The sequence below is a fragment of the Schistocerca serialis genome, chromosome 5, assembly GCF_023864345.2.
Source record: "Schistocerca serialis cubense isolate TAMUIC-IGC-003099 chromosome 5, iqSchSeri2.2, whole genome shotgun sequence".
Taxonomy (NCBI): domain Eukaryota; kingdom Metazoa; phylum Arthropoda; class Insecta; order Orthoptera; family Acrididae; genus Schistocerca; species Schistocerca serialis.
In genome coordinates, this window is record NC_064642.1 from 35,756,424 (window position 1) to 35,773,763 (window position 17,340).

General features: G+C 37.3%; 1 protein-coding gene across 4 annotated transcripts in view; it reads left to right on the forward strand.

Annotated features, from left to right (window-relative positions):
• Window positions 1–17,340, forward strand: part of LOC126481027 (titin) — an 804,028-nt gene that overhangs the window by 512,994 nt on the left and 273,694 nt on the right. For all 4 annotated transcript variants that reach the window (XM_050104491.1, XM_050104492.1, XM_050104490.1 and 1 more), the window contains 4 exons: window positions 911–1,033; window positions 1,380–1,736; window positions 5,029–5,205; window positions 5,778–5,961. In XM_050104491.1, the coding sequence (XP_049960448.1) occupies window positions 911–1,033; window positions 1,380–1,736; window positions 5,029–5,205; window positions 5,778–5,961 (841 nt within the window). The remainder of the gene's footprint in view (window positions 1–910; window positions 1,034–1,379; window positions 1,737–5,028; window positions 5,206–5,777; window positions 5,962–17,340) is intronic.

Below are 17,340 nucleotides of genomic sequence, written 5' to 3' on the forward strand. Positions count from 1 at the left end.
TGGTGCTGTACTAATGGTCTTCTTGGCCTCATGTGAGTATTCATCAGTGAGATTTGCTTCTCTTTTAACTGAAATGAAATTTTACCAAACGAAAGCGCTGGCAGGTTGATAGACACACAAACAAACACAAACATACACACAAAATTCAAGCTTTCGCAACCAACAGTTGCTTCACCAGGAAAGAGGGAAGGAGAGGGAAAGACGAAAGGATGTGGGTTTTAAGGGAGAGGGTAAGGAGTCATTCCAATCCCGGGAGCGGAAAGACTTACCTTAGGGGGGGAAAAGGACAGGTATATACAAGCAGTCTGCTTGTGTCTGTGTATGTGCGGATGGATATGTGTGTGTGTGCGCGAGTGTATACCTGTTCTTTTCTCCCCCTAAGGTAAGTCTTTCCACTCCCGGGATTGGAATGACTCCTTACCCTCTCCCTTAAAACCCACATCCTTTCGTCTTTCCCTCTCCTTCCCTCTTTCAAGCAGTCTGCTCGTGTTTGTGTATGTGCGGACGGATATGTGTGTGTGTGTGTGTGTGTGTGTGTGTGTGTGTGTGTGTGTGTGTGTGTGTGCGAGTGTACACCTGTCCTTTTTTCCCCCTAAGGTAAGTCTTTCCGCTCCCGGGATTGGAATGACTCCTTACCCTCTCCCTTAAAACCCACATCCTTTCGTCTTTCCCTCTCCTTCCCTCTTTCCTGATGAAGCAACTGTTGGTTGCGAAAGCTTGAATTTTGTGTGTATGTTCGTGTTTGTTTGTGTGTCTATCAACCTGCCAGCGCTTTTGTTTGGTAAGTCACATCATCTTTGTTTTTAGATATATTTTTTCCCACGTGGAATGTTTCCCTCTATTATATTCATATCATTGAAATGAAATTTTTATATACATAATTTTTAAAGAAATTTGCTTACATTCACAGATTTTGTCCTGGATTGTGCAAATTGCTGAAGCATTCCTGCAAGGTCACCAGGACATGGGCAGCGTTCTGGCAATGGCACAAGACTTCCTCCAGTTGCATCAGCAGCTATTAGGGGATGTACAGGTCAGCAGTTTTATCTTTTAAGTAACTAAGCTGTGAAAATAAATGTAATCAGGTGCCATGATTTTTAGTTTTCAGTGAAAATAAAAATATTTATAACATATTGTTTCATTTTAGCTGAAATATTTAGCTAAAGATTTTGACACAGCAGAACATTTGCAGTATATAGATTTATGATATACAAGCAAAACATAATAGTTTCTAGTCAGCCTATCATGATGAATTCAAGTGACTGTGCATCTAAGACACAGATATCTGGATATATTATTTGAAAATGTTAAGGTACAAAAGACATGAATACATATTTGCGAAATTAACTTATCTAATCTCTATATGTTCTTTGCAACAGGAGAAAGGTAATGAAATCAACAATCTGCTGCTAACACTCCCACCTATTCTGGAGGTTGCAACAGATGAAGAACGTGCCAAGATTGATGAAAAAGTGGAAGCATTACATAATCTGTGGCTGAATCTGAAGAATGTTGTTGAAGCACGTATATATCTAGCACAGATATATGTCAAGTTCCATACAGTTGCTGTTGATCTTGCTAATGAATTTGATGCTCTTGATGATGAACTCAAGAAAAGTTCAGAAAAAATATCAGATGAAACAATCAGAAATGTAGAACAAAAGTGGCTCTACATTCAGCAGTTATATACGCAACTCCAAAGTATAGGCAATAGTGTGAAGGATGAATGTTCAAAGGTGAGTAAAGTTTCCTGTTCCAAGTATTTAGTTTAAATACTGATTTATAATAATTGAATTTACTAGCATCATGTTAAATCAGCATATTACACCTGCTTACCTAAGGCAGGGTCCAATAGATGTACTCCTCATCCACTAATCACAAAAGATTGAAGTATTTTGACAATAATAGCCAGTAATTTAAATCAGGAAGTATAGAGTAAGATAACTGGCCAATTTTCTAAGAAGTGTGTTCTCTAATTTTCAGTGTGACACATATTGTTTGCTAATACCCACAATGGCCCACAAAAACAAGCCCTGATAAAGAATGATGATATACCTTTAATTTTAGTGTTATAATATTTCGCAAATACAGGGTGTTTCAGCAGAGCGGTTACAAATTTTCAGGAGAGGTAGAGTACAACTAGGCAGTGGAAATTCACATAGTGATGCATGTTCAGAAATGCTTTCCTGGAATGGTAGCGATGAAAAAAAAAACACAAGAAAGGAAGGACATGAACAGAATGAGGAAAGATGTTTATTATGCTTGGTACAGCAGAAACCAAGAAATAATAAGGAAAGCAGACAACAATTGTCATCAGAGGAGGTGTTCGACATTACAGTCCCGGACCATGATGCAGACCTTACATCTGCGGCACAGTGGCCAGCGAGATCAGCAGACCTCACTTGCCTTGACCAGTTCCTCTGTCTACAGGATACAGTTGTACTAATCCCCCATTAACAGTGCTGAGAAACTTGTTACACACATTGTGGCAGCTGCTGGGGAATTCTGGGACATGCCAGGTATTTCCACGGATGTGAGGCCTGCACCAGTGTCCTTCTTTGATGACAGTAGTTGTCTGTTTTTGTTCTTATTTATTGGTTTCTGCTGTACTGAGCATAATAAACATTTTCTAACACTGTTTGTATCCTTCATTTTTACTGAGTGAGGTGACGCAGTGGCTAGCACACTGGACTCGCATTCGGGAGGACGATGGTTCAATCCCGAGTCCTTCCATCCTGATTTAGGTTTTCTGTGCTTTCCCTAAATTGCTCAAGGCAAATGCTGGGATAGTTCCTTCGAAAGGGGACGGCCGACTTCCTTCCCCATCCTTCCCTAATCCGTTGAGACCGATGACCTCGCTGTCTGGTCTCCTCCCCCTAACAACCCAACCTAACCTTGATTTTTTATATGTTGTTTCATCACTGCTGTGCCAGGAAAACGTTTTCAACCATGAATTGCTATATGATTTTCCATCATCTAGGTGTATTCTGTCTCTCCTGAAATTTTCTATCCACTTGCTGAAGCACCCTGTATATCACAGAAAATATCCATGTTAGTAAACTTCGGTATCTTCTCTACACCATACAAAGTTACAAATCTTCTGCAGCTTGTCAGCAGCAAACTTCTGGTCCCTAGTTGCATTTTCCATTATTCAGACAGTCTGGGCAGTATGGTGAATGTTTAGAGAGACCAAATTTCAGATTAGATATTTTATTCATTGTGTGCGCATCAAACGGTATACGTTGTGATGAAGCTGCAGTACTTCTTGTGAGAAAGCTTCCTAACATGTTGGTCACATTGAAAGGGCTCAACAATGTTAACAACTCACTGTAATTATTAGTGACAGTATGGCCTTTTCTTGAAATTGTGTCAAACTACTCCTGACATCCCAATATATCAGCAGTAGTACCTTACAAATGTTTGATTGTGAGTTAAATGAGTGCTTCCACTCTACTGCTTACCCTGTGCTTACTTCTTTGTAGTAATGCACCTAGGACATGTTACATTTTAACCAAGAAAAGAATTTTTGTTGCATGGATATTGTCTCCAATTGCTCATGAAACATTGTGTAGTGTGCATCTAGTGAATGTAGCACAGTCTCGTTGAAATGCATCATTTACACACTCTCCTGAAGGCAAGCTTATCATGAATGATTTAGTGTATGGATTTGGGTAAATTATTAAATTCCATTGCAATTTCATTTATGATGACATGCCCATTAGCATGAATACTTGTCTCTGTGTCATAGTTCGCATGTCTACTGGTCTTCCATTCACCGGTTTGTTACTGACACTGTGTCATCTATTTTTAACCTTTCCGCCCTATCATACACTCGCCCTTTAATTAAACCAGTGTATCTATGACAAAACTTCTTTCCTCTGTAGATTTCAGATGGTTGCATTCCTTTTGACAACAAAAAAACTAACCACAGTTCTTTGTTCTTGTATGTTCTTGTTTGTTCTATGTTGTGTCATCAACAGTGATAATGACATATTAGACAGACTGCACAGGTGCATAAATCCCAGTTAGCACACCACATTGTTGGTATATTGTTAAGGAAACATTTTTGCTCATGTAACACAACATTTCATTGTGCATAAATCTTGTTGAAAGTTAATAATAGAATTCCTCTAATGTAATAACTCATGTTCATACACAATCGTTGTTTCCAACTCTCTGCCAATTGTGTCCAGTGATCTATTCATTTAGTTGTGCCAACTGCATACAAGTGCATGGTATAATAAATTAGTAGTTCGACTTAGTTACAAACTATGAATGTGTTATTATTCCATAACAAGTTTTTGAATATAATTACAAATGATATGGGAAGGATGGATTGCTACACACTACATAGAGGTGGCATGGAGCCACAGACAGGCACAATGAAAAGGATTATTAAAATATTAAGCTTTTGAAGAAACTCCTCTTTCGGAAAGAGAAAACATGCTCACATTAATACAAGCACAACTCACACACACACATGGCCACTGTGTCTGGGTGCTGGGGCTCCAAGGTGGTATATAAAAATCTATCCTTTCAGTGTCATTGTTATTCCATCCTAGATTTTCCATTGTTTTGTGATACAAAGGAAACATTCCGTTCCATAATGTTTATCGTATGTTATGGAGGACATGTAACTAAACTGTAGAATTGTAAAGTGTGTTTGTTGTATCCATCAAGAATACTAATTTGTAACAGTACTAACAGTTTTCTGAGGTGATGGTTTTTAAGTTGTTCATTGCCTTATTTCATTATTTGACATTTTTCCATGGTTCTTATAGTATATAAAATTGTAACAGTTGTATGGAGTATGAAAGAGGAGAAATTATAAGAAATTAATATGCAGAGTTAAAGTATGTGGTTTTTGGACCAAAAGGAATACTACATGTAATGCAGAGTGATAAACTGGGATCCAAAATAGCATTTTCCTAAATGATACTGATATCCATACTTTACCTATATGCTTACCAAAGGTTGAGTTTTTGCAGTGGAGGATTGGCTCAGTTTCAGTATCTTCTTCGGTTACAGATTGGAGACCCGTATCTAGACACAAAACGTGCAGCACTATGTGTGGACACATTGCTGGAGCACTTTGGCGGCCGTCAGCTGACACTGACGCAGAGCTGGCAGACGTGGCAGAGCAGTGTGACAGTAGAACGTGAGACACAGATTCTGTGGGAGAGGAGTGTTGTTGACTGTTCAAAGGTAAGTTATGGGTACTGAAAATTGGAAGTGATAGAACTTTTATTATCCTGAGTACAGCCATTTTATTAGCAGCAGAGCAGATTCAGTTTTTAATGTTTATTTTCTTCTGATTTCACTAATATGGTGGCACACAAAATTCTAGTGTCCTTCATAAAAGTTTTGATGTGCATTATTCCTCTCTTAATTTATTTAACCAACTAGAAAGTTATTGTTAAATGTTAATATGATATTACAATTACAAATTTGCATGAAGCATTTATTTATTAACTCTGCTGTTAATGACCATACACTACTAAGCATATAATTCCAGAAGTTAAACAATTTTGTGCAGGAAGTTTCTTATTAATAAAAGTTTACATAAAATAATTTGGTGATGTGTGCACCTGGGTAACAATGTATGTTGGTATGAAAAGTACATTCATAGTTATGTTCTGCACAATGAACTGATTGCAGTTTTAAAGAAAACTAAGTTATGCACAATTGTTAGGTTTTTCTACTTGAAATCTTTATTCTATAGTATATTATTTGACTACATATAAACAGATTTAATGTTTTTATTGTTATTTTTACAGACTTATGATTGGGCATCCAAACTAGATGGCCACTTATACCCTGTCATGACAAGTGAAAGCTCATCATCAAAAGTGATAGTACGAGAATTAGAAGACAAACTGCAAACAGTGCTGCCTGAACTAAAAAAAGCACAAACTGAAATTGAACTAAGGGTGAAGACAGCTGAAAATCTTGTCTTAAAAGGTACTGAGGTTATACAATCCATTAGTACTAATTTTTATGCTTTATCTGTACAGTAAGATACTCCCAAAATCATACGGACTTAAGTGAGTGCTTCACTAAAATTATACTGCAAATTATGATCATTATTTTAATGATAATTTTTATGACTAAAGCTGTCTAGATTGTTTAACATATTTCATTATGTATAATGGCATTTAGGTTACTGCCATCATCAGATCAGAACAGTATAGTACAGAAGGTAACTGAAAGAAATTTGCAACCAGACAAACAAAAGACAATAATTAAACTGTAGTCACCATGATTTGTGATGATTTCCTGGACATTTCAAAAGGCAGGATGTAGTTCTTAATTGGGTGTGAGATCTCCATGAATGGCAATACGTGCTCTGCAATGTTCTCCCTTGCTGGCTACCAGATTAGTAAGGACTTCTTGTGAAAGGGCATCCCATTCATCCACCAGTGTGCTTGACAGGTGTTGGATGGTCATTGATGGGTGTGGATGTGCTCACAAACTTCTTTCCAACACCCCACACGTGCTCGATGGGATTTGAGTCAGGCAAATGGGCAGGTCAGTCCATTCACCAAATATCCTGTCATTCCAAGAGCTCCTCCACCTGCTCAGTTCGATGGGCTCACACATTATCATCTGTAAAAATTAACTTAGTGCTGGATGCTCACTTGAAAAGATGCACATGGGGAAGAAGTAGTTTCACAATAACATTAACTGGGGAGTGTTCTGTGTTCAAAGATTTTGAGTTTAGTACACCCATACCACATTATGCCTCCCAACACCAAAACATCTGGACGACCAAAAGGATCATATTCAACACATTCCTGGGTGCATTGCATGTTCACACTTCTTGCCATATGAGGTAACATAATACACCAGGAACAATGTTCAATATGATCCTTTTGTTGGGCCAGACGTTTGGTGTGGGAAGGTGCATGGGCATATTGACCTCCAAATCTTTGAACACTGTACACACACACTGGTCAATGTTATTGTGACACTGTATATCTCCCCATTGTTCATCTGTCAGGATTGCATTTGGCTCTGACTTCCTTTTTATGGATGACAGTACATGACCTCATCTAACTGCGCAGGTGGAGGAGTTAATGGAGTGAGAGAATATTCTATGAAAGGACTAGGGTGACCATTCCTGTGACATAAAACCCATCAAGCACTTGTCGGATTTGTAGGGAAAACATATAAGTGCATCAATGGCCATCCAGCAGTTGTCAACCACATTGGTGGAGGAATGGGATGCCCTATCACAAGAAGTCCATACCAACCTTGTAACGAAGATATGAATATGTTGAAGAGCATGCATAGCCATTTGTGGTGATCTCACATCCTATCAAGAACTGTGTCCTGCCTTTTGTAATGTCCAGGGAGTCATCACAAATCGTGGTGACTAACCTATTTTATTAAGCAGGTAGCTGTTATCATTATGTAGTTATTTTACTTTGTTATTGTTGCATGTACACATCATAATGTGAGGTATGGGTGACAGAGAGGACCAAAAATGCTAGGCAATCAAAACCAAATGCTGTGGATGATCGTAACAAAAATCATGGGAAAGAAGAATAAAAGTAAAGTTTGTGCAGAACAAAAGAAAAAAACACTAGAAAACAGGAGGGAAAACAATAGAATATGGATGAGTGAACCATGAATTTACTTTCAAAACCTTTTCTTAAGAATTTACAATATTTACTAGCGTTTCATCAAGAAAATTAACACATTTAATCACACTATGTGAGCGTGGAAGTAGTTGTCAATGGGTAACTGATGACACAAAATAATTTTTTTTCAATAAATGGAAATTTTATTCCTAAAAGACCCTCCCCCCTTTTTTTTTCAACAGATATCAAGTTACAATTTATTCAGAGACAGAAATAACTTTTTTTTTTAGTATGAGCTTTCGGGCTGAGAACCTTGCTGCTCCCTTTTAACACGGCCGTAGTCACGACTGATCACAACAACCTCTGAAAGACTACACTGGTGCAAATCTGCAACACACCAGATTACTTTAAACTAAAAATTTTAACAACTCACACAAACACGTAAACGATGCACCCTGTAAGAGAGATGGAAATGGTACAAAACACTCACATTAAAAATTATGTGCCACCGAAAGTGCAACTTGTTTTTAAAAGTATGGTGGAAGGGTGGCAACTTTATATACTAAAAAGACCATTTAAATAAAATCCATGAAATGCAGAATTACATAAAATGTACCAACATGCTCTACATTACACATATACCCCCTCGCAAGATGATAGGCAAGATAAAAAGATATTTCAGGAATTCGGCCTTTACACCTTAAGCAATAAACTCGTTAGCACCGAATCCGACAAACATGACGGAGGCAGCTATTAATGTATGGCAGATTGACAGGGGGATCACTGAACAACCCGAACCGCAGATTGCTGTAACCCGCCCCAACTCCACAAGGGAAAACGGACCACCCAATTCATAAATAACTACCTTCCTGCAGGTGGGCAAACGGAGAAGAACGGTGGGACGACCCAAAAACAAAGCAGCTGGTGACCTCACCAAGAAAACAAGTAGAATTTAACAAGTAAATGAAACAACATATCTCCAATCACTTAACTTCTAATAAACTGCGATTTCTGGCGAAGACCTGGCGCAGCACCACCAGAAACAGAAGGCGACTGCTGTACATTACGCACTGCGGTGCGCTCTTCAAAACAGCAAATTTTACCACGGCTCAAAGAGTAAAACTGTAGCACAGGAATGTGTGGGTTACACAGTAACGTAGTTTGAGGTGAAATGGCATAGTAGTGGACAATACTGGAACCTGTGGTAGCACATTGGTCCTTGATGACGCACATCAAACTATTGTATGACCCTGATGTCAATGAGATGCTCAACTCTTAATTTCTCCCTGTTCTAAGCCTGTGGTAAAGATTAAAACTTCAACAGAAGAGTTTCAAAGCTGGTTATTGCAAGAAGAATTGAATGCTATAGTTACACACCTATTTCCAGAACTACCACCAGTTCTTAAAATATCATGTCCATCTTTCTCTGTTAATCTATATTTTACATTCCCAGAGTATAACTTTTCCATATTCCCTCAATCAAATTTTCAACCGTAGGCACACCAAAATACACAGTCCAGTCATATTAATGTTTGATGTCAGCGTGAAATAACCACTCACAAACATCAGGTGGCAGCACTGGTTGTGGAGGGTATAAAATCGTGTTGAGGGGGACACGGAATACAGTGCAGGATAATTCCACGTCAAATCACCCAGGTCATGTCACTCACCATCTCAGATTTTCATGAAACTTTGTGTATTTGCTTGTACCTATAACACAAGTACTTCCGGAAATTCTTTTCGGTCTAGCACTAAAACTCTTTTTACTCTAAATTGACAATATAGCAATGTTCTGATGATTGGCCTCTGCAAGAATGCCCATGCAAAGTGGTACTTATCTACTGAAATTCTCTTAACCCAAGTGTGTATCAAGTTTTTGATTTGGAATTTTTTGAGAAGTTAAGAGAGGCATATAGTTAACAAGAATGCATTTATTTTAGCAGTAAAGTTACAAAGAAAATTACAAGAAAAAATGGTTAATGAATGTCACTTTCCAGTTTCCGGAAAAATTACAAGGACGCTGATAAACACTTGTATCACATTTCTCCAACTTGCTGGGAAGCTAGTTTTGGTCTTAAAAAATTCCTAATGTTGTAAGCTTTCTAATAACATAAAAATATTAATGGGTTTTCTTTGACTGGACACACAAATAAATCAGAAATAAAAGAGTTTTTTATTGTGATGAAAAAGGAATCATTCCAGGTAAGTCCAACCAGTTCTGACAGCTACTGCCTCAGATGCAGGGGTCTCAAATTAGCATAGTTAAATATCAATTATGAAGCATAAAATGTGATTCATGTGAAAGGATCACCTATCAGCACTCAGTGGATGTCCAGTGTTGGCATGCAAATTCCAGCCTTCATCGCCAATGAACAGCAGTCATTACGAGTACATGAACCTGATTCCTGCTACAAAGATTCATATGCAGCATCTCTTGCTGATCGGTAGTTGCGGAGACTCTGTTGATAGCCCCTTGCCTTACCTGGATTGTCAGTCGCTCAACAGTTGCACTTCTGTTCACATGTACATATCTTTACAGATGTCATTCATCTCTGACATCTACAGCCCATGAAGCATCACAATTGCCTTGATGCTGGTTTTGGATAGTGCCATTTTGCCATGCTGAGTAATCTTTAACCACAGTGGCACACAAACAGTTTACAAACTTAGACATTTTGGAAGTGCTTCTTGGTGTGGCCTGAAAGTCAGATGAAACTTTGTATATTAGCTTTTAACTATAACATAAGAATTTCTAGATTTTCTTTATCTCAAACCAGAATTTTTTTTGTATTGAATAAACTATATAGTTACAAAGAAAATTGTAAAAAAATATTAATGTAGGTCACTTTCAGATTTCTAGAAAAATTAGAAGAATATTTAAAAACACTTATTTGGCATTCGCCCAACCTGCTGGGAATCTAGTTTTGGTCTGAAATAATTCTCCAGATTGTAGACTTTCTAAGAAGATAAAAATATTAATGGTTTTTTCTGGGAATGGGCACACAAATAAACTGGAAATCTAAAAACTTTATTATGATGAAAAACTGGTCACTCCTAGTAAGTTCATACGGGCCTGACATCCACTGCGTCAGATTTTCATAATTGTTTTTCTCTTGTTACTGTTGCCATGGTAACAACTAGTGTAAAATTTCTTTCATGTATTTAATGTATTTATGTATTGTCTCTGACACCTTGTGGTGTACAGTATACAAAGTTATAGTACATTGTTTACAATAACTGTGTGACGATCGTTTCATTTTGTATAAGACATAATACAAACAGTATTAATGTTAAAATTTTCAAGTGCCTAAGCTTATATGTATGAGGGCATAAGAAACTGCTAAAAAGCTAAACAAACATAGGGGACAGTTAATATGTATGATTGAATTAAAAACTGGCGTAAAGTTAAATACACATAGGAGACAGTTTACATTTTTATGGGGATGCGTAAAACACGAAGTACTGGTGACAGTAATATAAACCATGCATGATGGGAACTAAGAAATAACTATAAGTACAAATCACTGGCTTCATGTGAAGTCACTGCTAAATTCACATTAAAATTAGAGCACACAATATTTTTTTTTTTTCTTTTCGAAATTTAATAATTAATTGCAGATTCTAGATTTTGTAGAAAGTGAGCTACGTTTCTATCTGGTGATCTATAGCTGCAAACAATGACTGTTTGCTGTTGTTTCAGTTCAGTATACAGTATACAATGTTCAAAGTGTTTTTTTCTACATTCAGATGATACGTTTTGTTGATTTCACTGTACTGAATGCCGTATCTTTCATGTATTAGGCAGCCACCACCCCTTTTACTGGATCTGCAGTAGCTAGCACCCATGACATACCTCGGAAAATTAGAAAAATGAGAGCTCGTCAGCTTTTATCCAGTGTTCAGTGAGGCGTGTAATGTCTACAGTCAGAAGGACAGACAATCAATAAATTACAAATTTTAGGAATTTATTCCGTATAGACTGGATGTTTTGATAAAAAAGATATGGAAGGTTTCTTTAGTTTCATAAGGCTTTCACACTTACTCATAAAAAACATTTCCACACTCTGAAGGCCAGCTTAACTTTATTGGTTCTGTATTACTTCAGTCTACACACACACACACACACACACACACACACACACACTCACGGCCAATTTGGAAGGTCATAATGGCATGGCACACCAATGAATATCACATTAGTATGTGAGAATTCGCTGAGACATAACTTCAAAACATGTACATTGTTACTTTCATTTTTGTATATACCATTAGATCCACCAGCAAGTATCGCAGCATCACAATTGGAGAGACACTGTACATCTGAAGAATCAGCCAGATTTTGTAACTGATCTAGACATGCATCGGGTTTGAAAAATCCTGTAGCTTTTGTGTTTACTTTGTTTAACAATCTACTTGCAGTTCCTCAGCCATGACTATCGCCACTACAATTATTTTTCTCTGTTCAGAATCTAGAGAAGCCTTGATATTTTTCAGTGTCAAGTTTTCATCTGTCTGAGAATTGTTGTTCATTTTCTATGGAAGTAGGATTGTTTTCTTGACAAACATCATTTAATATAGTGTTTCTGGTTGTAAAGTTTGTAACAGTACTGCATTTTTGACAATAGTCACAACTTGCTTTTGAGGAATACCATTTTCCAGGTCTGAATATAGATCACAAAGAACTGCACACTTGATTTTTGGAGCATCAATTTCTTTTTGCATCACACTGCTTATTTCATTTTTGTTTTTAACATTTAAGAATTTGCTTTCACAGCTTTCACACTTCACAAGTCCACGAAAAGTCCTCTGTAACAAGTTTTAAGTTTATTTTACTGCAATTTTTGTGAAACTAGTACTTGCAACTGTTACAGTGGGTTTCCTTTCTAACTTTCTTGTTACATATTCTACAATGATAAATACTTTTTACTTCACTATTAGTAGCCGTATTTAAAACTTCTTCTACAAGTGGTGCCATCTTTATCTGAACTTCATTTAGTTCTTGAAGGAAAATATTGTAAAGTTTTCAAAAAGCTTCCCATTTGGATTCCATTACTGTAGGGGACGGTGGAGGAGGAAACAGGACTTTGCTAATTTTCAACAAAGCATCATATTTTCCCAGATACCAGGAAAAGTGTATCTTTCTAGGAAAAATGTTTAATAACTTAATGCAAGCTTTTTTAATTGAAACTCAAATAAGATGTGATTTTTTAAAAAAAAAAAAAAAAAAAAAAGAAAGGTTTTAGAGACATTATATGTTAAAGTATTTGGAACATTGTTCACAAGGTCTTTTAATGCATGTTATGTAGACTCCTAAGCTTTAGTACATATCTCATGTTTTGTTAAAATAATAAAAGTGCAGAGCTAAAAGTTATAATTTAAACTGATATATTTTCATTACTAATATTTACTTTATTTGGGGTATCAAATGAGCATATTTAAATGACAAGTATTCGAGACAGACAAATGTTCAAATTTAAACATGTTCAGCAGTGAAGATTCTTGGAGTCATAAAGTGAAAGATTTAATAGCATCTCTTTTTTGAACCTACTGCAAGAAATTAGATTCTGTTAACTTCATACTGTTTTCATTAAAGTTATACATTCTTCATAATGTACTTGATTCAGGTACACAAACAGAACATAAAATGTTTTCCATAGGCACAAAACAAGAGTCTTCCTTCTCAGGCCAAAAGAAAGACACTGACAGTCCAGATAGGTGGAGAAAAAGTAGATCAGCACCCCCTTCTTTGTCACACACATTCCTGATGAGAGAAAATCAAGGAAGGCTTTGCAGAACAAGTTACTTTTCTAATTTTTAATGAGTCACAGGAAAGTGTTTTGTTATTGTGAAAATTCCTGGTACCATGCATTGTGTGTATCATCAAAAATCTCTTCTCGGGTTTCTTCCTTGGGAAACTACATTGATTTTCTCTAAGAAATGGAAAAAGCATTCGTCAATAGCAGTCTCGCAGAAATTGAAAACGTCAAATGCAGTTGTTACTTGTACATCATCCTCTAGCTGAAGCTTAGCTTTTTCTCAGTACATGTTTTTCAGTTTCTCCCAGTCCATCACACATAGATTTACTGTGGCTAGTAGCAAAAAAGGAGTATTCAGTGTCAATGGAAAAATCATTTTTGTGTTCACACAAGTTTTTAAAGCTTTTTCTATTTTTATATTGAGCAGCTCATCCATCAGTGAAATAATTCAGTTTCTTGACTCATGGGTAGTGTTTGGCCAAACACTTAACCATTTAATTCTGAACAGCATTTACAAATCCTATGTCATGATCAATATCATCAATTGTAAAGCAGTAGTTTGCTATTATCAATTTATTTGCCTCATTTATCACATAAACACGGACAGGGTGGTTCTACGGCTGCTTCTTATCCAGTGGTAACTCTGGATTTCATTTTGAATTATAAAACTGTAGTTTTCAGCAAAGTCTATTACCAGAATTGCTTTTTCTGATGTTAGATTTTCTTTCAAATTTTTCAGGGCCATTGCCTGACACTTCAGATATGAATGAATGTGGTAAAGTGCCTATAATTTTGTTCCAACAAATCAGTGTATTCAGCAACAGTTGCATATTCTTTACCACTTCAGTCTGATGGTTTGTTAATCCACTGGCTGAGCTCAATATCATCATTAGCATCTTTGTAAGCCAATTTTTCTTTCAAAACTTCTAACAATTTGTCATCACTGAGACAATTATCACAGTGATTAAGAATGCAGTCATAGTATTCCAAGTCACATACAAGAAATTTTATAAGTTCTTTATATGTTTCTTCAGTGTGTTCCACATCGAAAAGCAGTTTTAAATTTTGGTGGATACCACACTGAATGAGTGCCTGCAGCACCAGCTAAAATACATCATTTTGGTCTAAGTAAACAAAATTTAGAAAAATCGATTTTATAGTGAACAAAATTTAGAAAAACAAATGTTAATGTTTGGTTACTCCCATTTAAAACAGTAATATAGTTCTCTTAGGTTGCAGAGGGTAAGTCTTTTTCGCATATACAGATTCTTCTGAATGCTATCTTTGTCTTTTACTCCTGGTAACATTCGATTATATTCATCATTTAGGTAAAGACTTCATCAGTGATCATTTTACCTCTTTTTGGTTTAGAAATTGATAAAATACCCATATTTGTTTTCAGTTTCCTTGCCTGTCAAACTACATGCTCACAAACTTCGAATTCTTCCTTTTTTTTCTAATTCTGCCTTTTTTTTCTATTTTTTTCACTAAGACGGAGGAGCTAGTGTCTAAACTTTTATTCTTTCAAACCTCCTTACACTAGCTACTTTTCTGTCATTAACAGTATTATGGCATCAAAATCTTTGGCTTTCTTAACATTTTCATCATCCATTCTATTCTCTCCACTGCTAGAAATTTCAAGGTTGCAATCCAATGCCTGGTACACTTTTTCTTCCAAAACATGCTTCACTTTTTCTAGCTTCCATTTGCCATTTCAGGCCTTCCTGTGATTTTGAATGCAACAAAGTTTCAAGGGAAAGCACTGCAAGGCATTTAAAGTTTTATTTGCATCCTTGATACTTTGACTTTTTAGCACTGACTCATGAAATGTCACCTCTGTGTCACTGGCATCACTTTCATTTCCATCACCGATTTTAGTTTTTTGTTCACAGGTCTTATAACGTGTTGTATGAAGTTTTTTCTCTGGTTTAACTTAGATTCTCCTAGCACACAATGACGTCAAGAATTTTTTAACTCTGTGCCTGTGTATTTTGAAATGATCTCAGCACATATTTTGAGGGATTTCAAAAACCTTTTAGTAATGGTAACTGTGATTTCCACATATAGTTCGTTGTTATTATCTGGAAAGTTTATATTGGGTCATAACACTACCAAATTTTTTGGTTTTAACTCAGCTCTGAAAATTTTTGAAGAGTTTTTACCCAGGTGTAGTTCACCAAAGGACGTGGTGTTGTAAACAATTTTCTGATGTGGCACAAATTCGTATCTTCCATTGTAAGTAACTGAGCACTACATCAGTTAAAAATATACTACCTTACAAATAGAATGATAAATGACCTGTATCACAGAAAGAAAAAGAGCAACTGAGACCAAATGGACTGATTTTGCACGTCAGTGATATTTAGCATTTCAAGTCCGTGACAATTGCAATGGTTTCATTCATACACGGGTTTCAAGCAAGCTACTGCAAACACACAGAACATTGATGTTTAGCTGCATACATAAATACAATATATATTATATTCTTTCAAAAATCACTTAATTAATAAAATAAAATAAATTTTTCACACATAAGATTAATTTGTCTGCTTAAAATAATTGATATTTAAATATCAAAGAATGGAAACTCCAGGTAGGAATATCAACAATGTAGGAAAAGACAGATTGTTACTTACTGTAAAGAAGACACGTCAAGTTGCAGACAGACACAATTAAAAGACACTCACATATATCTTTCGGTACAGTCTTCATCAGCCACAGCCAAAGAGACACACAGACATGCACCATTCTCTCTCTCTCTCTCTCTCTCTCTCTCTCTCTCTCTCTATCTCTCTCTCTCTCTCTCTCTCTCTCTCTCTCTCTCTCTCTCACACACACACACACACACACACACACACACACACATACACACACAAAAGCAAGTACACCTCACACACACACGACCGCCAACTCCAGCATCTCAGGCCAGAATACATCACATGGGATGGAAGCAACAATCTGGAGGGGCTGGGACTGGGGAAGGGCTAGGGGCAGAGGGAGGGGAAGGGATACTAATGTACAAGTGGGGAGAGAGGCAAATGCTGTCTGGTGGAGTATGCAGAGTCTAGAGTGCCAACAGGCGCAGTGTTAGGAGGTTGTGGGGCACGGAGGTGGAGAAAAAAGGAGCAAAAAAGGAGAGGAGCGGGAAAAGATAGGCGGATGCATTGGCAGAGGGCTGCAAATAAATAGGATGTGGATTGAGAATGGGGAGGAGATGATAGGACAGACAGGGTGGAAACTGTTGGGTGGACGGTGTATGGACAGTATCTTACTGTAGGTTGTGGCTGCGATAATTATGGTAGCAGAGAATGTGTTGTAAGGATAACTCTGATCCGTGCATTTCGGAAAAGCTGGTGGTGGAGGGATGGATCCAGATGGCTCGGGTAGTGAAGCAGCCATTGAAATCAAATGTGTTATGGTTAGCTGTATACTGTGCCCTAAGGCTGTCTACTTTGCTCTTGACCACAGTTTGGTGGTGGCCATTCACCCTATTGAACAGCTGGTTGGTAGTCATACTAGTATAAAAAGCTGTGTGATGACTGCTGCAGAGCTGGTAAATGACATGGCTGCTTTCACAATTGGCCCCAGCCTCTGGTCAAATAGGATAAACCTGTGACAGGACCTGAATAGGAAGTGCTGGGTGGGTGGATTGGGCAGCTCTTACACATGTGTCTTTCACAGGGATATGATACCTATGGCAAGGGATTGGGATTGGGAGTGGCATACGGATGGACTAGAAAGTTGTGGGGTTGAGTGGGTGATGGAACACCACTTTAGGAGGGGTGGGAAGGATCTTGAGTAGGATGTGACTCATTTCAGGGAATTATGATAGGTAATCAAAACCCTGGCGATGATGTGGTTCATTTGTTACAGTCCTGGGTAGTATTGGGCGATGAAGGGGACACTCCTTTGTGGATAGTTCTTGGGAATGGTGGGGCGGATTGGGGGTGTGAGGGGAAATGACATGTGAGATCTGTTTGTGGACTAGGTCTGGGGGACAG